The 21,134-nt window shown below is 41.4% G+C and overlaps 1 protein-coding gene across 1 annotated transcript in view; it reads left to right on the top strand.

Annotated features, from left to right (window-relative positions):
- The first annotated feature begins 2,513 nt into the window (after positions 1-2,513).
- The window catches only part of plppr2a (phospholipid phosphatase related 2a), a 54,121-nt gene continuing 35,500 nt past the window's right edge, over positions 2,514-21,134 (top strand). Inside the window, exons 1-2 of the mRNA XM_053338756.1 lie at positions 2,514-2,546; positions 7,115-7,237. Of these exons, the coding sequence (XP_053194731.1) occupies positions 7,169-7,237 (69 nt within the window). The 5' untranslated portion in view covers positions 2,514-2,546; positions 7,115-7,168. The remainder of the gene's footprint in view (positions 2,547-7,114; positions 7,238-21,134) is intronic.

The following is a 21,134-nucleotide window of genomic DNA, read 5'->3' as shown; positions in this document are numbered from 1 at the left end:
ATGAATTATAATAACTTTTGGGATTATCCAATGTAGCGTCATCGTCAGGTCAAATAACCAAATATAAAGACCCAATGACAAGCCTTACCTGTACTCTTTGTCTAGTGATAATTAGCAGATGTTTGGCAACGATGGCGAACATGGGAACCAATGGTTGTGTTTGAAATCACTCCCTTTTTCACTCATTCACCACTCCTTATATAGTAAACACTACATAGTTCACGCAGTAGTAAGTGTCAAATCAAGATATTGGACACTAATTGTTGGCATTTGGTGTTATCACCATCAGCTGCAACAATAGTTTTCATATCTTTAAAATTTGGAGCATTGCATTGTGGGATTGTTAGCAGTATTATGGAATATTTGAGGGCTCTATATACTGGTAGATGTAATGCATTATATAGTTAATACGGAGTGATCTCTGACACAGCCAATATACCTACTAAACATCAGCACGTTAGCATTGACATTGGTTCCATGTTGCCATGGTAGCCTTAGCCTTAAGATCAAAGCACTGCCATGCCTAAGTATAGCCTAACAGAGCTGCTAGCATGGCTGTAGACTCTTAACCTTTATACTTACTTGCTGTTGTGTGCCTCTGTCTCGATGCATTATCATTCATAAAACATACTGTAAGTCAGATAGCAGGCCACAATCTGGGTGCACATGAGAAAGGGCAAGTGGCTGGTAATGTCTCTGAAGTAATGCTATATTAATGAAGACAGTGGGCAAGGCAGACGCTGACAGACACACCCAAGGTTGACCTCTTGATTCATTTAACACCTCTGGGTCTCCGAGCTGTGGGAGTCCACCTATTCTACTAATGTGCATCGTAAAAGAGGATAGTAGAGCGTATTAGTGTTGAAGCAGTGTCTGATCAAAGCTTCCTGGAAAAGATGATCGGATCTTACCTTGTATTTTAAACGAGGCACATTTTGCTTTGATGTTATTTCTCATCCAAGTGTGTGTGTGTGTGTGTTTGTGTGTGAGTGCTTTGGATATTTCCGTCTGGACCACAGTTGGTGGACTGACCGACAGATTGACGCTGCTGTCCCTAAAAGCTGCAACCATGGCTAAACAGCTTTCATCCAGCGTTAAATGCAGTGTAGCTTCCCTCATCCTCTGCCACCGCTCCCATTGGCAGTCGTTTCCACTCTCTGCCACCGTCAATATTGCATCGCCTCGACCCTCTACAGAGAAATAGAGCGCCCATAAATGCCACAGTTTTTAATAGCAGGGTGTGTCCTCAGCAGATTCACAGTATGAGGTGATGTATTGTTTTAATAGCTTATTCTGCCTTCCTCTGCATCTCACCCATGTGATATCCAGAGATGTTTTTGGCACTCTCAGCTTTATCTACTCTCTGCATAACTTCAAACTTTCACTCACCTCTCAGACACACACACACACACACACACACACACACACACACACACACACATACTGTTCAGCCAGTCTAGCCACCCTCTCTTTCTCTTACCAGCTCTGACCTGTGATAATACATGTGCTCCAGGAACACTAGATCAATAGCCGCTTATCATTAACCCACATCCAGATTGTGCTGAGCTTGAGGCAGCCGTATAAACACACACACACACACACACACACACACACACAAACACACGTGCAACCCCCCCCCCCTCCTCACTACCATCCTTTCAATCTGCAGCATCCCTCCTTCTCTCCTCTAATGTTTGGGTCAGGTTCACGTCCTCTACATCTCCTCGCACCATTCTCACATCAAGAGGTGAAAGATGGGATGAAAGGAGGGAGAGGGAGGGAGGGATGGATGGATGCGGGGAGATAAGGGTGAGGTGGACAGAGGGAGAGAAGGGGACGGATAGAGAGGGAAAACAAGCCTCGAATACAAATGAGCTGACACACATAATGCATGCCCCCCCCCCATTCTCTCTCTCTCTCTCTCTCTCTCTCTCTCTCTCTCTCTCTCTCTCTCTCTCTCTCTCTCTCTCTCTCTCTCTCTCTCTCTCTCTCTCTCTCTCTCTCTCTCTCTCTCTCTCTCTCTCTCTCTCTCTCTCTCTCTCTCTCTCGATCACCGTCTCTCACACACACACACATCCACTCTCACTCTCACACACACATGTTCTCTCTCTCCCTCTCTCTCTCTCAGCATCCTCTGCAGCCGCATCGGACCGGGCGCTGCACTGGAGGTAATTTCAGCCACTTAATTTATTAGTCAGCGCCGGTTGTTGGGAACAAGCTAATTAAAAGGAGGGCGAGTGTGTGCGGAGGGTGTGTGAGTGTGTGTGTGTGCATGTGTGGAGGAGACGGAGACGCCGCTGCTGCTGTTGCCTCTGCTGCTGCTGCCTCTACTGCTGCTGCTGCCGTCTCTTCATCTAGCTGTCTGAGGAGCTGTGGACCAGGAGGAGAGAGAGAAAGAAGAAGAAGAGGAGGAGGAGGAGAAGAGAGGACAGACAGCTGGGTGGAAAGAGATTTTCACACCACTTAACCATCATCTTATCTGACATGGCCACCGCATAGGAATCTGGTGCCACGGCAACCGCCAGCTCCGAGACGAGGTATCCGAGGTGAGGAGGGAGGGAGAGAGAGGGGGGGCAGTGAATGGATGGACGAATGGCAGGTTTTTTTTTTCCCCTTTTCTCCTCAGGGTGCCACAGCTGCGTGAAGTCGGCTTTTAGCATTTTCTGCTCTTTTTTTAAGTCCATGTTTGTGGCGTGGAGTCTTTGAGTGTGTCTGTAGAGGTGTGTGTGTGTGTGTGTGTGTGTGTGTGTGTGTGTAGTGGTGGGGGTTTAGTATCTTTCTGTGGTTTTTCTGCTCTTTCTCGCAGTGGTATTCCCCAAACAGAAGCCCCTAATTATCCAGCACTGGGTAAATCCTATTACCATTCCTACTCTCCTCCTTTACTTTGTTCTATTAATAGTAGGGAGGGATTGCCGTACAGTCAGAAGAGTGGGATGTTTGCTGTTGTGCTTGTTTGTGAGTCAACTTCAGGTGTGTGTGTGTGTGTGTGTTTGTGTTTGTGATCGTATGGAAAGTACAGTTAGGAGAAACAATCTGAATCAGCAGGGGGTCTGTGTTAAAAGAGCACGCACACACACGCTCACATACAAACACAAAACAAAGCGACAACATAGTTTGAGGGATTGGAGGCTTCGCTCAGATCGACGGTGACGGCACTGAACTGCAGGTAAACGCTCACCCCAAATAAAAAAAAGAAGAAAAAAAAGACTACACACTAGAAAAGGATTTTGCGGTCACACTCTTAGAATATTTAGGTTATGGTGAATTTCTTTCTCTGCATGTAGCACACAGAAAGAGGAGAGTGGCTGACTGACAGTTGGTATTTTAACGCTGCATTGCTGTTGCACCTTCTCTCTGCTGCTGCTGCTGCTGCTGAAAGGGTTTCTGCATATAACTGATATGATGGTGAACACTACACTAGAGCATTGTTTGGCAAAGGGAGGAATAACTGAAAAAAAACAAGCATGAGACAGATTGTTCTCAATTAGATGAGTGTGTGTGTGTGTGTGTGTGTGTGTGTGTGTGTGCTCACATGCACTGGCAGGCTTGTGTGTGTACTGTATGTCCTGGGGCAGGGTGGTGGACTGCAGAGGCAGGGAGGGAGAGGACATATGGCTGCCCGGGTCTCTTTGCATAGACTGGAGTCTTAGGAGAGGCAAGAGGAGGATACCAATGTCCTGCTCTCCATCATGTGTGTGTGTGTGTGTGTGTGTGATGGTGCTAAATCAACTTTCCCCTCTGCAGCCTCCTTTTTTTTTCTTCCTCTTCTCATCTCCACCATTTTGATTTCACTTCTCACGTGTTTTTATTCTGTACTTTGTATTGCTGCTTAACCTTTCAAGTCGTGTGTCTTCTGTCTTTCCCCAACCTCAAACTACACATCCCTGTGTGTGTGTGCGTGTGTGTGTGTATCCATACATCTCTGCCTCTGTTGACAGGTTGGCTTGATCTTCCTCTGATTGATAGATGGATTATCAGATTAGAGCCCTTTTCACTCAGCTCGCTCTAATCAGATCAAAACCAGCTGAACTGCTTCTTTCCTTCCGTCTTTCCACTTATACATACACACATACACACACACACACATATGCACAGAAGATCAGTGCAGCTTAAAGGGGCACTCTAGTGATTTGATATTGCACTTCCATAAAATGAGGAGACAAGATAAAGGCAGATTTCGAAAAAAAAAAGATCAAAATCAACACAGCAGAGACCAAATCCTGACTTTAAGTGTGTTGTAAAGGTCAATCTCCAAAAAACTACAATTCCCATGATGCAATTTAATATTATCTTCCTTCCTGCTTATTAAACATCCACTTATTTCAAGCTTAAATTTCACTCAATCCTTGGAAAGCTCCTTCACACATGATTTTCACAGGCTGACTAATCCCCAGAAAGAGCGAGCTGAACTCGATGTGTAAAATTAGCGGTGCACCCCTTTAAATGCCCTCTGACCTCACACGAGATCGGCGACGTCAGCGTCAGTTTCTGTGTCAGGCGTGCTGAGCAGCGCACAGATTTCCTCCCGCTAATTAAGCAGCGAACACGTCACCCGAATTCAGCGGCGAGAGAAAGTTTCCGAGAAAATTAGCAGCTGTGATTTTCGCCTAAAATGTGCACGTGGGGTGGGTGGTGGGTGGGGGGTAGGGGGGCTCTAAAATCTGAGCACAAGCCCGAGGGGTGTAACAAACTTTATCATCTCATCCCCCCCTTTCTTTTGGTGAAATCATCCCTGGCTCGGTGTCCCACTTAGCAGCTATTAATCATCAAAAGCTTCTCCGCCTCATCTCTGGCCACCCCGAGTGTTTTTTTCTTTTCTCTCTCTATCTCTCTCCTAAATACAGTTTCTTCATCAGGAGATCCACCACCACCAGCTCGCAACTCATGCGTGCACCATCTCAGCCGGTGGCCCAAAACTGTGGGGGGGGGGGGATTCTCTTTGTGCTTTTTCCTCTCCGCCAAGGCAACGAAACTCAGAGTAACACTTCCCACCGGCCTCTGGTGGAGAGGAAGCGGGAACGATCCCTCCGTCTGTCTCTCTTGTTTTTTGTCTCTCTCTCTATCTCTCACTGTTGGTTTCTGTTACCTTGGGCTTCTGGTTGTTCACCCTGGCATCCACACACACACAAACACACAGCTGTGCACATTCACACACACACATACAGAGTCCAAACAACCCTCTCTAAAAGCAGTCTTGGTTGGCACATTGTGTTGTTTCAAGGGCTGCTAAGAGCTTGGCTTCATGCCTTATTCATCCCTCAGGCCTATTCTTTCCACCAGTGTAGAAGGAATTAGAAAGAAGAAAGCTCTCCAGCACATAACACCACTCACCAAATTGAATAGAGGTCAACCTGACAACTCTTGGGAAACAAAAAATGTTTTATTTCTTCCTTTTCTCCTCCTCTTCCCTCTTCCCTCTTCTCTAGTCTCCTCTGTGACATTTTATTCAGTCAATATGTGATGGTTCCTTTCAGACCTGTCCAGCCTGACAGCAGGTGATTCAGAGTCCATGTCAAGCCTCTGAAAAGAAAGTTTGTGATCTATGTTCAGTGATGTCAAAAAAACTCTCAACACTTAATCTCAGCTCTGAGTCTGTTTGCAAAGACATCTGGCTGTACATGCTTGTGCCAGTTGACTGTGAGGTGTATTCCCTCCTGTTCTCCATAGTACAGTGTTGGAGTCCTTGTCTTTTGTCTCTGTGTATATCAATTCTGATTTTTCCGTGTGTGTTGTGCGTCGTGGCAAAGGTTTGTTTGTCGTGCTGTCTTCATCATCTGATACTTCTCTGCTCACACAATCTAAACACAGAAGTTTAATCTGAGGGAACAATGTAATGTCAAAACAATAGTACTGATACTATATAACATCACATTTTGCAGGGATGCTTCATCACAGATTACCTTCTTTCATCACAACCACACAAGCCAGCAAAGCTATTGAATATCAGCCTACTAACTAACTATGTCCCTAATTAACTAGCATATGGTAAATGCTAAATGAACTGTACTTATATAGCACTTTTCTATTCTTTTTGGCCACTCAAAGCCCTTTAACACTACAAGTCACATTCACCCATTCACACACACATTCATGCTCTAATGGCAGGGGGCTACCATGCAGGGTTAGTATCTTTCCCATATCAAGAGTTAGCTTTTCAGCTGCTGAGCTTTGCCAACTCACTCCTCAAATGACCTTCAGTACTTCCTGTTGGGACCAGACACTATTTCAGCTTCAATTTCAATTTCAAACCTTTATTTAAACTGGAAGAATCATTGAGGTCGCCCTCATTTACAATGATGTCGAGTTACAAACATGTTAAAAATGAAGACAAAAAAAAAGAAAAGACAGAACAGAAAAAGAAAATCAGTTGTGAACAGTTCACTTGACATGTGAAGGGTGAATTGATATTGTTAGTTAACACTTAGTTAACACTTCACATCAAGAGAAGTGACATGTGAAGTGTTAACTAAGATAAAAAATAGAAAGAGCAATACATAATAAGTAAAACAAGCAATATGAACAATAGGAAATAAAAAATAGTAACAGTTTGTTGTAATATTGGTGTTAATGAAGGATAATAAACCTGAGTGTGATAATGATATTGCATGATGATATGTAATAATGATAATGTTTGTCAGTTGTCCAGGTCAGGGCTGTGTTTGGTTGACTGGGAGCAGTGCTGGTTGTACTGTAATGTAATGTAACAGTAATATAATGTAATCATTGACATATTTTAATAATGTTTCAGTATGTGTTGAGACTCAGTTAAGATGTTTATTTTTCAGTTCTTACATACTGGGACACTGTACAGTTTAGTTTGTGAAATGCACATAGCCTAGAGTGCAAATGAATGAGTTTACTTTTAGTACAAGTATTAAATATTCATTCATGTAGCATACATAAATACATCAGGTATCACAGAAACAACAACGTCATGCATTCAGTGAAAAAAGAACAGCAGCATGATTGTGCAGAAAAGAAAGAAAGGTGATAAAGTAAAAAGCTCCAGATGAATCCAAAGATAATTTGCTTTGATTGGATTCCACTTAATGTCACACTCAGGATTTGACCTCAGGTTGGCCGGCGGATTAACCTATGGTGCTCTCTCCTTCAGGATAAGGAGACAGAGAGCTGGACAGAGGGACTTTCGAAAAAAACGGAGAAAAGGATGGCTACGGAGGACAAGCCGAGTGTGAAGAGCAGCAGCTCCATCGTCCCCTGCTTCCTGTTTGTGGAGGTAAGGAACACGCCTCAGATACTACCTCTGTTAATAACCCTTACACACTCTTCAGGCTTAACTTTGACCCATTTTTAACATTTCCCAGCATTAAAAACACCCCAAAACATTTTCTCTTATCCTGAAATTCGATGACTTCTCCTAATGTCACACAGAATATTTTCAAAAACTTTTTTTAAATAACATAAGCATGCAGCCGATACTCATTTCTGTCTGACCCATATTTATACACATTTAATACGCTTCATTGAGCTCATTATGATCTCCTGTGTTATGTAACGTAGGACTGTTACATAGTGTGATTGTGTTAGCATAAACAACTAAAGAATAAACTCTCTCTGCTCTCTGAAAGCTTCATTAAGGATTAATCAACCAATTTATGAGATGTTCATGAACATGATTTGTTGTGCAGAAATTTGATACAGAGACTAATTATGATGAGATATTGAATGCAAGGGTTAAGAAACTATCAAACTATCAATTTTTTTCTGGTTTTCAAACCCTTTTGTAGCTCTTGAGATTTTGACTGGAACTGCCCAGCTTGATACATTTTTCCTCTCCTCTACATCTCTACAAATCTTAAGCCTCACCAGTAAATATTTCAGGCTCAACAGTAGAGTTTGGGACAGCTCAGCAGACACGCTCTCTGCTCGCTGACATCCCCGCTCGCTGTGACACTTTCCCTCCATGTTTCGGCACCAGGGGCAAAAAAAAAAAGAAAAAAAAAGCCGTCTCTGTTGTTGAAGCGTTTCCCGGCGTATATTTTCCGAACTGCATGATTCATGGAGGTGCTTGTGGATGTCACAGCGCAGACGGAGCAGATTTTCGCAGCACTTGTACTGTGATGATCTGAAGCCGCCGCTCCGTAAAGATCACGCCAAAGGTTATGTCGTCGTGGCGATGGGGCCGAGAACATTCATAGCAACCAAACACAAACAGAAAAGCTCTATCTCTACATCGATTGTGAAAGCAGTCTGACAGATGACTCAGAGGGCAGCGCAGCCTTCACCAAATCGTAACTGAGGTGGAGAAACAGGCGCTGGTGAGGTAATCAGACTGTCTGTAATCTAATTAGACAAACGGAGCAGCACCAGAAGCTCACTGGCTGCAAGTAAAACGACCGTCAAGCTTTGGAGCCGGAGCGCCCCAACACGTTCAAAAGCATTGTTCTGTAACAGATTCAGATCAGGGATGCTGTTTGTGTTGCGTCATTGCACTGCAGGTGCATTATGCAGATGTTGCATCAGGATGGATTTACATGTTAAGATTCACTTTAGTACTGTGTCGAGTTAAGATCTCTTACAATGTTGTCACACTTTACTAAAGCTCAGACCATCACACTTACACACAGGAGCTCAGTGTGTGTGTGTGTGTGTGTTAGAGGGTGAAACACAGGATGTATAGCCACCTGGCATGAAAGCTACAAAGCATCTTCTCACTTGCAGAAGTAATTAAAAAGCTAGAGCTAGTCCACTGTCTGTAAGTTCATCATGTTTCTCTCTCTCTGGGGAAGCTTCTTGCTGCTGCTGAGAGGTTTTTGATACATGTTTGCATCCACTGGGAGAACCAGCTCACAACTTTCTTTTCTACATCTTCAGCCTTGGCTTCTCTGTTATTCTTTCTTCAGAAGTAGAAACTCTCTCAGATAAACAGAACATGCTTAAGATTCGGAATAGTGAAAATTAAACATGGTTACATAATCAAAAATTGTATTTATATGACTGGACATACACGACAAACAATACACACATGAAATAATACCCCAAATAAAACACAGGTGAGGGAAGGTGGGTTGGAATCAATAAATACGATACATCAATACATCCCCCCCAACAAAAGATCCTTAGAAAACTATACAGTTACACATAATCCGGTAAGGAGTTCAAGTATGACCTTATTGTATCCTGCAGAGCCTCCAGGTCTGGATCAAAGTGCATCAGAGTAGCAGCTGCTCTTTCCATCCCAATTAATTCAATAAACTCCTCCAGCTAACTACACAAACTGAAGCAGTTTGGAGATCTTATCTTCCAGTTCATAACAAGTCTACATTTATAGTCAAAATGATCTGTGTAAAAGATATACACATCTGACAATGTGTGTTCAAAGCAAACTGTATTTTACTGTATGTACATTTTCCTCATTATGATCCCTTTGATTGATAAGTGATTATAACATAAAACAACGTCACCTACTTTCAAGGTGTATGGAGAAGGAAAAAAGCTCCAGCAACACTTGTAGTATGGCACAATGTTGTTGATAGACCAGTGTGTTTCGACTTGAGGCCTTCATCAGGGTCATCATCATAAAACACATTACTAGCAGTATCAGCCAATGGGGTATCTATCCCAGATTGGTTGGGTATATGATTATGTGACTTCAGGCCAATCATTATCTCAGACAGACAGGAAGGAGACACTAAAGGGGTTAATACTGAAGTGGCTACAATCTAAACTGCCTATTTGATATGTCATATTTATGTATCCATAAGTGCATCATGAACTGAGGTGTGTGTGTGTGTGTGTGTGTGTGTGTGTGTGTGTGTGTGTGTGTGTGTCGCCCTTTACCTGCTTCCCCTCCTCTACTGTACCTGTGTGTCTACCTGGCTCCCAAAGGAGAGACCCAGGGTACAATACTTACACTAATCTGTCCCGCCCATATGAGCCTGTCTGTGAGAACACTGGTCCCCCTGGTTATAATACACTGTAAAAGCTCTCCATTAGGCCACTCCGCCATATGCCTCCCACACATCAGCTCTCAGCCCCTCAGGTCTCAGTCAATTCCCTCGCTAACTCTGCATCTGTGTGTGTGTGTGTGTGTGTGTGTGTGTGTGTGTGTGTGTGTGTGTGTGTGTGAGTGTGAGTGTGAGACAGAGAGAGAACTGGAGAGTATTTCTATCTATTTGTACTGAGATGGAGAAGTCTAGTAAGCAATCAGGGCCGGAGAAAATAGGCCAGCAGCTGCCACCTGTAACAGTGGGCAGAGAAAAAAGTTCTCTTCTAGAGATGACAACATGAATGTGTGCATTGAGGACAGAGCTGACAGTTTAATCCATGTGGATATATTGTTGTAATCAATATAGATGCATATATTGAGTGGAATTATTGATTACCAGTGAAAGATTTAAAGCCTGTATGATACAATGGAGGTTGTTCAATATTATGAGGCATCAGCCAGTTTCATGGCTGCACTGCTAACTGCACAGACAGCAACATTAGGGGACATGTGCATGAACTTTTCCACCCCAGTTAGTCCTTTCACAGCATATATACAGTTTACAATGATAATGTGCCAGATTTAAAACTCAACTCAGTCTCTATGTTTATCAGTGTGTATTCCAAAATTGCCAACATTTGCAAGTGTCAGATGGTCAAATGTGAGGATTTGATGCTTTGCTTCATCCTATATGATAGTAAACAGTATAAATGGACAAACTAAGACATGTGACATGTTCCCTTGCCTGTGGGAAGTTATCACAGCAGATTTTCATTATTTTCTGACATTTTAAAGGATAATGACAGTAATCATTAGTTTCAGTCCAAAATGTAGCGCTATGAAGTAAGTTTTTGCTGAGGTTGCAGGAGTGTCCAATTATGAGCTGGACAGAGCAGAGTCCTTCACTGCACCCGCCCATACCCACTGTGATTAAAACCACACCCGACCTGTTATCCCACAGCATCACTAATTAAATTCTGTACCTGACCCGACCCGCTTTAAATAGAACCAAAACCTGACCCTTAATTAAAATCAGTCTACTACATTGGATACAAAAAATCTCCACTTGCTTTTCTTTTTGTCAACTCCTCAGGATCCATTTCACAGACTGCAGTGTGAGCGGATGTGAGAGAGGATGCAGCACGAATAAACTACAGGATTTTAAAAAGCTTTTATCAACTTGAAATGCAGGCATATTGTTGTGGATGTGTTACTAAAAGTATATTTTTTCCTTGGCAAAAATCATGTTTTAAAAATAGCGTTGCACTTAAAACCTGCGTTCCATACGTGTCTGACCCAACCCATACCTGCGAATTACACTGTATGGTATTTTTCACCAGTTTCATCAACATTTGTGCACCCATCAGGTACCTGAACCCATGCAAGACTCTGGGACTGAGCTGTTAACGTTAGCTTAAACTCTACTAGCATCCAGGACTGGCTTCACACAGTGAAAATGTACTACACAGTGGATGTTCCAGTTATGAACAGGGGTTTTGTTAATGAAACCTTTAACCAAACAAACTAATGCTGTTAGTTCATGATGCTCCTTGGCCTCCTTAGGTGTATTGCTCAGTTATAGTGTACTTCTGATAGTAAGCTAGTTAGGTGCACATGGTAATGATTTCAGCTCCTGTTAGACACTGTTTATTCCAATTCTTACACCTTCTCTCTTGTGTTTTAGCTTTTTTGGAAATACTAATACATGCCTGACATGTGTTGCTCTCACTGCAGCCCCATGCACACCACGTCAACATGGGGCGAAATCCAAAGTATGACTCACTGTCATCAGGTCGTCTGACCTGATACATTAAAATGTAGAAAGAAGTGTTCTGGCAATATTTATTTATCAAGAAGCACAAAGCTGTTTGTTGTCTTTCTCTAGTTTATTCAGTCGTCTACAGACGGACTCCTTGCTGTCTCAAGCGTGAGATGGCACAGCGAGCCCAGAGCAGAGGAAATAGTCAGATTATATACAATACATTATCTTGTGAAAGGATGACCTTGTTCTACCATCAAAACAATGTAAGCACAATAGTCACGTCATAATGTGTGTAGAATCATGACAATGGTTAGTCAGTAGATTATAACATACATGATGTTCACTCAATCAGTATTTCATGTAACATAAGTGGTGTCATGGTCAGCAGATTATGACACACACATACACCTAATCATATGGCATAGTTACTCATATGTGTCAGAGAAGATGAATAATAAGAATTCCCATTACAGAAGAAAGTAAGAATAGTCAAGCCACAGTTTTCTTCCCTTACTGTCAACAGGACAAACACATTTTAATGCCAGGTGGAAAGAGTCCTGGGCCATTATTCTATATTTAGAAATTACTACAGCAGATATAACTAGACTCTGATGAAAGTTGTAAATGCCGGGCACTGAGTCACAGAATGAACTGAGCTTGGAGGAGCTGATCTCATTACTGATGCTGTTGCTAAGCAGACAGAAACAGTTTTCTCTCTCTCTCTCTCTTGTTTTTTTAAGTGTAATTTCCATTCTGGCACAGAATTGTTGCAGAACAATGTTTTTGGATCTGTAATGTGATATTAAAAGCCTTCACATTAGAATGATGCTGTTGCTCTCTTACACAGCCTTAGTTTCATTCATTTTCTTGCTGTACATTATGACCCGACCTGCAATCAAGTCACCTTATGTTCCAAGTACCATGATTAGTATCGTATAAACTTAGTATTTGACCAGATAACTGAAAATACAAGGTTTTGTGTATCAAGTGTGAGAAAAAAGAGGTTTTGGATTCTGAGGCAATGATGTGGATCAGGAGAGAAAATCATTACAAACTGAAGAGGTGAAAACGGTAAAGTGAAAATGGCAGATTTTGGGCGTGGAGGCTGAGAGGGCAGTGTGAAGTACAGGCAGGCAACCGTATGGCAGAAATGATGAAATGATGTATTTTGCAGAGTTGTTCTCCATTAAGCCACCGCTACACACCACTACACACTTCTGCACTCATCCAACCATCCGTCCTCACGGAAACACCATTAGATACGTTGCCATTCTGTCACTGGCCCAACACACACACACACACACACACACACACACACACACTAACATAGCCATAAATCACACCCCCAGTGGCAATTCAGACAAATCCAAGTCACTTGCAGAATGCTACCTGCACATCTTTTACTCCAAATTCAAACCCTGGAGCTTCTTGCTGTGAATCGACAGTGCTTACCACTGAGCCACTCTGCTGCCTTAAACAAGATTACATTATTGACTGTGAGGTGCTTTAGTGGTTAGTGCTGTCAACACTCCAGCTAGAAGGATTCAGGTGTGATTCCTGGGCCTCTCTGCACCAGGAATGTATCCAAATACAAATCCATTACTTGGAAATGATGCAGTCTGGAAATACACTAACAGAGTCTGGATGTTTGCTATGATCCCACCACAAAATGTGAAATTCAGTCTTTACAGTGATAGGCCTGTCATAATAATTATGATTATTCTGGAACAATATATCATCCAACAAAAGTTGTTATCGTAACAAGCCTAAACAGTGGCAGAACCTCTTGTATATACTTGTATAACTGCAGCTATGGGTTCATAATAATCAGATTCAGGCTTTACTATTTGATTCATGTAGGTACATTATGATAATATAATGCTTGCTGGCATTTAGAAAACAATTTAACAGATATTTTTTGCAAGTGTGAAGGATAGCCAGTCTATCACTGATAAGAGTACATGCTGGCTCAGGGTCTGTTCCATGTGACCCAGAAAAAAAAACAGCAAAACAAAATTAAAAAGTAATAAAATTAAGATGATTAACAGCCGGCAACATGCTGAGTAACCGCATCTCTCACTGCTGTGCCCGATCTGCTCAGTGAACCATACAGAGAAATGTCAGTAAACTATTCATAAGTTAATATTGAAGAATTGGGCTTGTAACCACAGGGTGGTTTGGAGTAAACTGGAAAAATATGGGTGAGTAGCTGCTCACTGACCAATAATAGAAGCTACAAACACATGGATACACAGAGGATAGATAAAAGTAAATGAAGAGCAGAGCTGATTCATCCTCAGCTGGTTGATGAGGAGAGGTGTGCTCCTCCACACCCTCACCATTTAATATGTGTTAGTGTGTGTGAGAGAGATGTGACAGTGATCCACACCAAGCCAGAAGGACCCGCTCTTTTATTTAGCCCCACACCTCATCAGCAGTTACCATGGAAACCAATCAGCCAGACTCATTCTCCATCTCTGCTCGCTTTCTTCTGACTCCCTTTCATCCTCGCTGCCCTAATCACAAGTCACAACCTTTTCTATCAGTGCTACCCACTCAGCCATCTTTGCTCCGCGTGTCACCTCCATCCCCTTCATTTTGCTGTTGTCATTTCCGCTTTTTTTTTTACCCTCCAGATCCCCTGCCGGTGCTCATCTTTTGATTTAGACTTTGGGAAGAACTCACCCGCTTATTCACAGCTGCACAGATATCAACATCACCCTTTATTCATTTCCGATGAATCCTGTTTTACTGTGTACAGATCCACATCAGCATCTCCCCTTCTCGTCTAATTCAATCCCGTAAAGACTGATGATACAAGATGAATTCTTGAGCACATTTTCCCCCTCATACCTTTTTTTATTTGCACATTGTAGATACACTGTTTGGACGGATCAGTTTTTTTCTCCTCGTTCCCTAAAAAATACAATGGTACTCGGCCATCTGGGGACACACAAGTGGATCCAGACTTTGCAGTTTAAAAGTAATTTCTGTTTAAAGCTCTACTGTGTGCTTCAGTGAAGAGATGTAATGAAGAATGCAGCTTTATATTGTTAAGAGTCTCTGATTAGGCACTTATCCAGACCAGTGGAGAGGCAAACTTAAAGTGCCATTCCACCACTGTAAATACTTTTTACTGCCTTCCTCACAACTCTACACATAGGCTGCTGCCACCGTCATGTGATAGACTGTGAGCAGTTCAATTTGACCTTTTGACCTGTATTAAAACATTGCCTCACCATTAACACCGCAGCTTTTCGTAGGTTTCGTGGTGTCTGGTCATGGGTGTCTGGTAAGGTAGACATTTATTTTGGTGAGAAAGAGAGGTCCTTTTAATATTTTTGTCATCCTGTCATCCCTTATGTGATTTATTACAAGAAAAATACATCTGCATATTCTAAAAGTTTTATTTACGTCTTTAAAGCAGCTATAATCAATATTTTATGATACTAATGTATCAAATGACGTGTAAGAGGTATCACTCATAGTTATGAACCTACAGTTAAGCTACAACAGACACAGTTAGCAGAGCATTTAGCATCTAAAGAGCCAGAAATTTCCCGCAGTAGTTGGTAGAAATGAATGACACAGCTAAACAAATGTGAATATTGGACATGTGTTCTCCAGGCAGACAGAAACACAACTCTAAATGAATGATAATGGTGCTCTGCAACTGTTTGATGTGTGAATAAGCAGCTGCTTGCTAACAGGTTTGTTGATATGTCAGTGTTGTTTTGTGAGTTTTGTTTCTGCTGCCCCCAAGTGGCCAAAAGATCATTTTATACCCCAAATAACAATCATTATTGTCCAATGTAAAAGGAGAAAAAAAAAAGAAGAAAAGTCTATAAGACAAATGCAAAATGGGGTCTGGGGGTTGCAGAGTGTCAGTTCTGTTTAAATGGAACCTTTGCTAGTTTTTTCTTAGTAAAAGGAGGCTATAAAAACAAGATATTCATAATACTCATGAGGGACTCTCCTTTTAACAAAATGAAATATAAGATTCAACCCCCCTCCCTACCCTAATCATTTTCATACAGTCCCTTATTCAACACTATAGGACCCAGGCACAATCAGGTTGAGTGTGTCAGCTTCATTCCTGCTCCTGTTCACATGCAGGCCAAACAAGCTCTGTGATTTAATTAAGATTATTTCATTATTAGGACAACGTAGAGGTGCAAATGCACGTTGAGTTATTTGATTTTTATGTAAATATTGAATTTGCTAGAGTCAGCCAACAATTTATAGTTTCTTTTGTAAAGGGTCAGAGCAGTGCAGGAATATTGGCAGTGGTAAGGTATGAGAATGTGCTGTTTTCAGCTCTTAGGCAAATTGCTGCTTGTCATTTACTTTCCATTGTTCATTTAACCTTGTGTAGTTCTTGTGTTTTAGTAGATTGACTACAGCACTAATTTACAGCTTAATCTTTTTTTAGTGTTGGGGCTGGTGTTGGCATCCAGTCACAGGAGCAGCTGGTGCAGTGGGAGCTCACCTGTTGATTGTTGATGATGTTGCAGTGAAATCATTAAGGGGTTTGCTGTGGCACTAGTAGTTAGATATTTTTTATGTTAGAGCTTCATCTTGTGTATAGTTCTGCTTATCCACTGCCAGTATTTTTATCAAAGCCTTGATGTGTGTCACACTTTGATAAAATTTAGAACGTGGGCCTGAATAGAGTCTTTTAAACGCTTTACAATGAGGTGAGGCAGCTGGTTAGATGCCTTTGGGTTTTTAACACTATTATCTGATGAGCTAAAAGCTGTCTCTAAATCTTCTGTGTCACAGATCAGTTATCATATACTCTCAATTAGGTTAGCGTGGGTGTGATTCATTTCCACTGCCATCATCTAAATTAAACCAGATATGAGCAGCCAACATCTTAATCCTCCACTCTGTTCCCCCTGAGGTCTACATTTTCTAAGCATAAGATAAAGTGTCCATTAATCTTATGAACAGGAACACTGGATTTAACAGGAAACTGTGGACAAATGGTAAAAATCTATGTCTGGACTTAATGTTTACGTGCTGCAGTGCCATTTTTTTTATAATGTTTTGGGCACACAGTGTAAACCAGTTCCCCTCTGGGATAAGTTAATCTTTGTGGTGTTTCCATTTGTCAGATAATAAGATAAGAGAGCACAGATGCGGAGACAAATTGATGAAATGTGTCCACCAGAGGGCACTGCTGTCGCACAGCTGAAACTCCCTCACAAGATAACAGTAATGAGTCCTTCTGTTTTAAAGCTTGTTTGGAGCTTTTCTGGGTTTCTTGTTGTTTTGAGGCTGATCTATCAATGAGAGTGTGACATAACCATCACTAAGTATTTTTCATTGCTCGCTTTTCTCACTTAATTCACTTGGACAGTTTGGGAAAAAAAAGGATCATTTGTCTTGTGTGTGTTTGTGTGCATGTACACACAAACACACATCAGTCTCAGCAGCATTGTTAATACAGAGCAGTGGTAAAATGTGTGAATGTGATCATAGTGTTCCTACAAAAGAGAGGCTGCCTCTCAGTGAAACTTCCCCGAATAAATGAAGGTGAAAAAAAAACCCCACCTGAGCGACATGCAGAGATTAGACAGAGAACACATCAGTGTGTCTTTGGCTGCCTGCTCCGTCTCTATAAATAGTCCTTTGTGTTTAATGGTGGGAACCACTCTGGAAGCTTCACACCTGTCAGAGGAAGACCCCTCCCTACATAATCAGACATTTTCCAGTGTGGGAACATACAGAGATAAGAACAGATATACTTATTCTCAAAAAGATAGGAGTATAAATGCATACCCAGTCAAATAATATCAAAGATGCATTCATCTTTACATGTTTTCAAGCTAATTTTATCAGATGTAACAAGAGCAGATATTTCTTTTGGTTTCCTGCTGTATAATTTTAGGTGGATGCTGTGATTGCATAACAAACATAAGACACAATCAAACCTCACATTGATACAATAATAAGTATTTTCTTCAGACTTCAGCAGCATGTGTTTAAATGTGTGTCTTTAAATAAAATAGTAGTTGGGGGTTTTATTGAAGCAAACATGATGATTTCACAACATCTTTTCTTCTTGAATCTCCTGTATCAGCAAAACCTCTGTAATTAGATGGTTTTACTGCTATTGAATGATAAAATGAACTAGTCTGATTTTGACATAGAGTAATGCATCTTAAAGAATATCATCATGCCAACAATTCTGATATCTGATAAGGATCATTTTCTCATTTCCAGGAAGAATTGTTGTCAGTTGGTTGAGGGTTGAAATGTTACTGCTGTATTGCATATCACAGATTTACAGTCTGTAGTCCTGCCTATTGATTCCCCTGGTTAAAGAGCCGTTTTAAGGGTTTTATTCCCTTGCAAGCAACATGTCTCGTCAGGCTAATTGTTTTGAGCTACTTCTGTTACTTCTGTGAGCACAAAGTTACACTAACCTTCATATATAGTTTAATAATCATAACTATAACAGTAAAAGACAGGTTGTAAAACACCATGATTTTCTTTTTGAAGGATGAGGCTGGTGTTCAGAATGTATTTCTGTCAACAAATCCCTTGAAAACTAACAATGCATCAGTCTGTCTGTCAACACTTCATATCTTCTCAACCTTGTTTGTGCTATTCAGCCCTGAGCATATTTGTTTGTACTGAGATGTGAATCTTTAAAGCTGCATTTATCATTATTTCCATTGTAACAAAGGACTGAAAAGGGCTTTCTTAGCTCTACAGAGCACTTTAATCTATTTTTAAATAGTGCTGGGTGATATGGACAAAATCACATCATATTATCACAATATTTTGTATCTCTATCAATATTGCAGCAATATTGTAGGGATGTTACTTTCATAAAATATTTACACAATGTGATTTTTGATAAATAATCATCAGTAATGTGGATATAATGTGAAAAGGCAAATAATAGAAACGCTAGATGAGCCTGGAGAGTTCAGAAAATGACATCACTTTATTGTAATGCAGGCTTTAAAACCAGGAAAAGACAACACTTATACCATATCACGATTTTACAATATATAGTATCTAAGACAATATGTAGCCTCAGATCATGATATTGATATTATATCATTATATTTCCCAGTCCTATTTTTAATCATTCTTTTATTTACTGGCCTGCAACTCATCCACTCTCCTCAGCCTCTTTTGCTTAGCAACTAGCTGCTGAATATAGTGCAGCATTTAACAGCAATAGGGTCAGCATGTGTAAGGAGATTGAATACTACCCAGCAAAATGAACTGTAATTACTCACTAAATTTTACTACTGCACAACTAATGGCTTCCCATCAGCCTCACATGTTGGTGTGTAGTGCTAATAAGCAAATGGAAAGCAAGAAAATGGTCTAATTCTGTAGTAAGCGAGCATTTTAATGTGCTATCGTTAGCATTTTGCTGAAAGCATGGCTGTATTTAAGTACAGCCTTACAGAGCTGTTGTCTTTCATGTAAATTTGACTGCTGGACCATTTGTTTGTTTGTCTGTGTTTATTCACCCCAAACAGCTAATGTACCAACTGTATTTTAGCTGTGACCTAGCTAGCAAACCAACCTTCTCTGTGACATATGTGCCTAAGATTGTGTTCAGCTTTACCTCTAACTGAACTCAAAACTTTTTTTCCCTATTATTTCCCTCCAGTCTCTTTCCTTTTCCCTCTCGTCTCTAAACATTCATAAAGCAGGTCTCAAAACCCCAGAATTCGCTCAAGTTGAAACATTTTCAGCTAATGTGAATGTGACTTCCTGACAATCTACTTGGCCCAGGGCGAATTCCCATGTAGTTGTCTTTCTATTGACATCGTATGTAAAGTTTCAACTAAGCTGTCACTAAAATGTACTGTAGTTTTTAAGTTTTTAACATTACTCAACCAGAAATAAATTGTATATTTGCTTGGGACTATGTTCTGTTGATGGATTAATACAGACTTGGAGTGTTAGCAGGTAGTTGAAGTAGCAGGAAGATGTATATGGTACTGATACAGTTCCCATATTCATGATAATGAAGGAATGTGTCACTAAGTGAAACATTGTGGCTCATTTATGTGTTAATAGTACAAATAAGCGCTACAGCACAGAGGAATAAGCTGATTTTGGCTGTACAAGAAAATCATATAGGTGTAAGTTAGTCATTGTTGGTCATTTGTTGAATTGAATAAAAACAGAATACCACACTTCTTCTTTAAGGCTGTGTTTCCTGAATTTATGCAAGGTGATTATTAGGCTGGAAAAAACACCATCATAAACTACTCTACTGTACTCTGGCTACTTCTCTGGCTACTTATTCATGCTGAATGTGTAATACAGATTGCACACTGTATGACTTGGCAGGCAGAAGAGTTTTGGAGCTTGAGGCAGCCAGTGGGCCTGTAATAGCTGTTTTGCTGCAGTGTAATCGCTGTAATGTGCATGCACAGGGTTTCCCCCATGGTGCTGTGAGCACTGCAGGGGTGCGTATGTGACCGCACTGAAGACATGCAGAGAGGTGCCCCCCCCCACCCCCCTATAGCTTGCATGGTTGTATTATTATACTTCATTAGCTGCTAAGGTGACCATTGTTAGCCAGTGTACATGGACATTGGCAGTAGATCAAATGAGAGCAACAAGAGAGGTATCTTTAAAAGAGAATTGGATAATGATTAAAGCACTGTTGTTCCCATCGGACTCTCCTTTCCCTTCAGCCATGTTCATATTAACACAGCACAAAAGCTCCCACTCTCTCTCTCTCTCTCTCTCTCTCTCTCTCTCTCTCTCTCTCTCTCTCTCTCTCTCTCTCTCTCGCTCTCTCTCTCTCTCACTCTCTCTCTCTATCTTTCCATCTCTTTCCATGTCAGTTCTCACCTCACCTGCCCATGAGCACACACACACACACTCACTCAGTAAAACAACACAGGTCAATACTCTCAATGCAACCCTCTGCATTGCCAGTTCTCCTCTTCTCCTCCGCCTTCTTCTTTCCTTTTCATTCACTGGCACCACATCTCACCCCTGTTTCCTACCATCCTCCCACCTTCTCCCCCGCCCTCCCCCCCCCCCACTGCTGCTGGGACGCTCTCTGAATGCACCATCGGTTCTAAATGAAACAGGCTTCTCGGCGCATCTTCCAGAAAAATGCAGCTGAATCAGGCGCTTCTCAGTTCAGCACACTTCCAGTGAATAAAAGAAACTAGAGCACGCCAATTAACTCACAGCATTTAATTGTGCAAACAGACTGACATTTCAACACTGCTTTGAGACCACCGTTGGTTATTGCACCGTTGGTTCTTCCGATTACTTATTCCAGCTACTGTTACCATACACTTTTCACTTTTTAAATAGTCCATCGAAACTTTTCCAGTCGATAAAGTCCTCACACTCTCTCTGATTCTCATTCTTTTGTAAACAACTGACAAACCTCTCAGGGTCATTGTTATGTGGAAACCA

Source organism: Scomber japonicus, chromosome 18 (genome assembly GCF_027409825.1).
Source record: "Scomber japonicus isolate fScoJap1 chromosome 18, fScoJap1.pri, whole genome shotgun sequence".
Taxonomy (NCBI): Eukaryota; Metazoa; Chordata; class Actinopteri; order Scombriformes; family Scombridae; genus Scomber; species Scomber japonicus.
The sequence above is the reverse complement of the archived record's forward strand: the minus strand, read 5'-3'. Positions and strand labels throughout refer to the sequence as shown.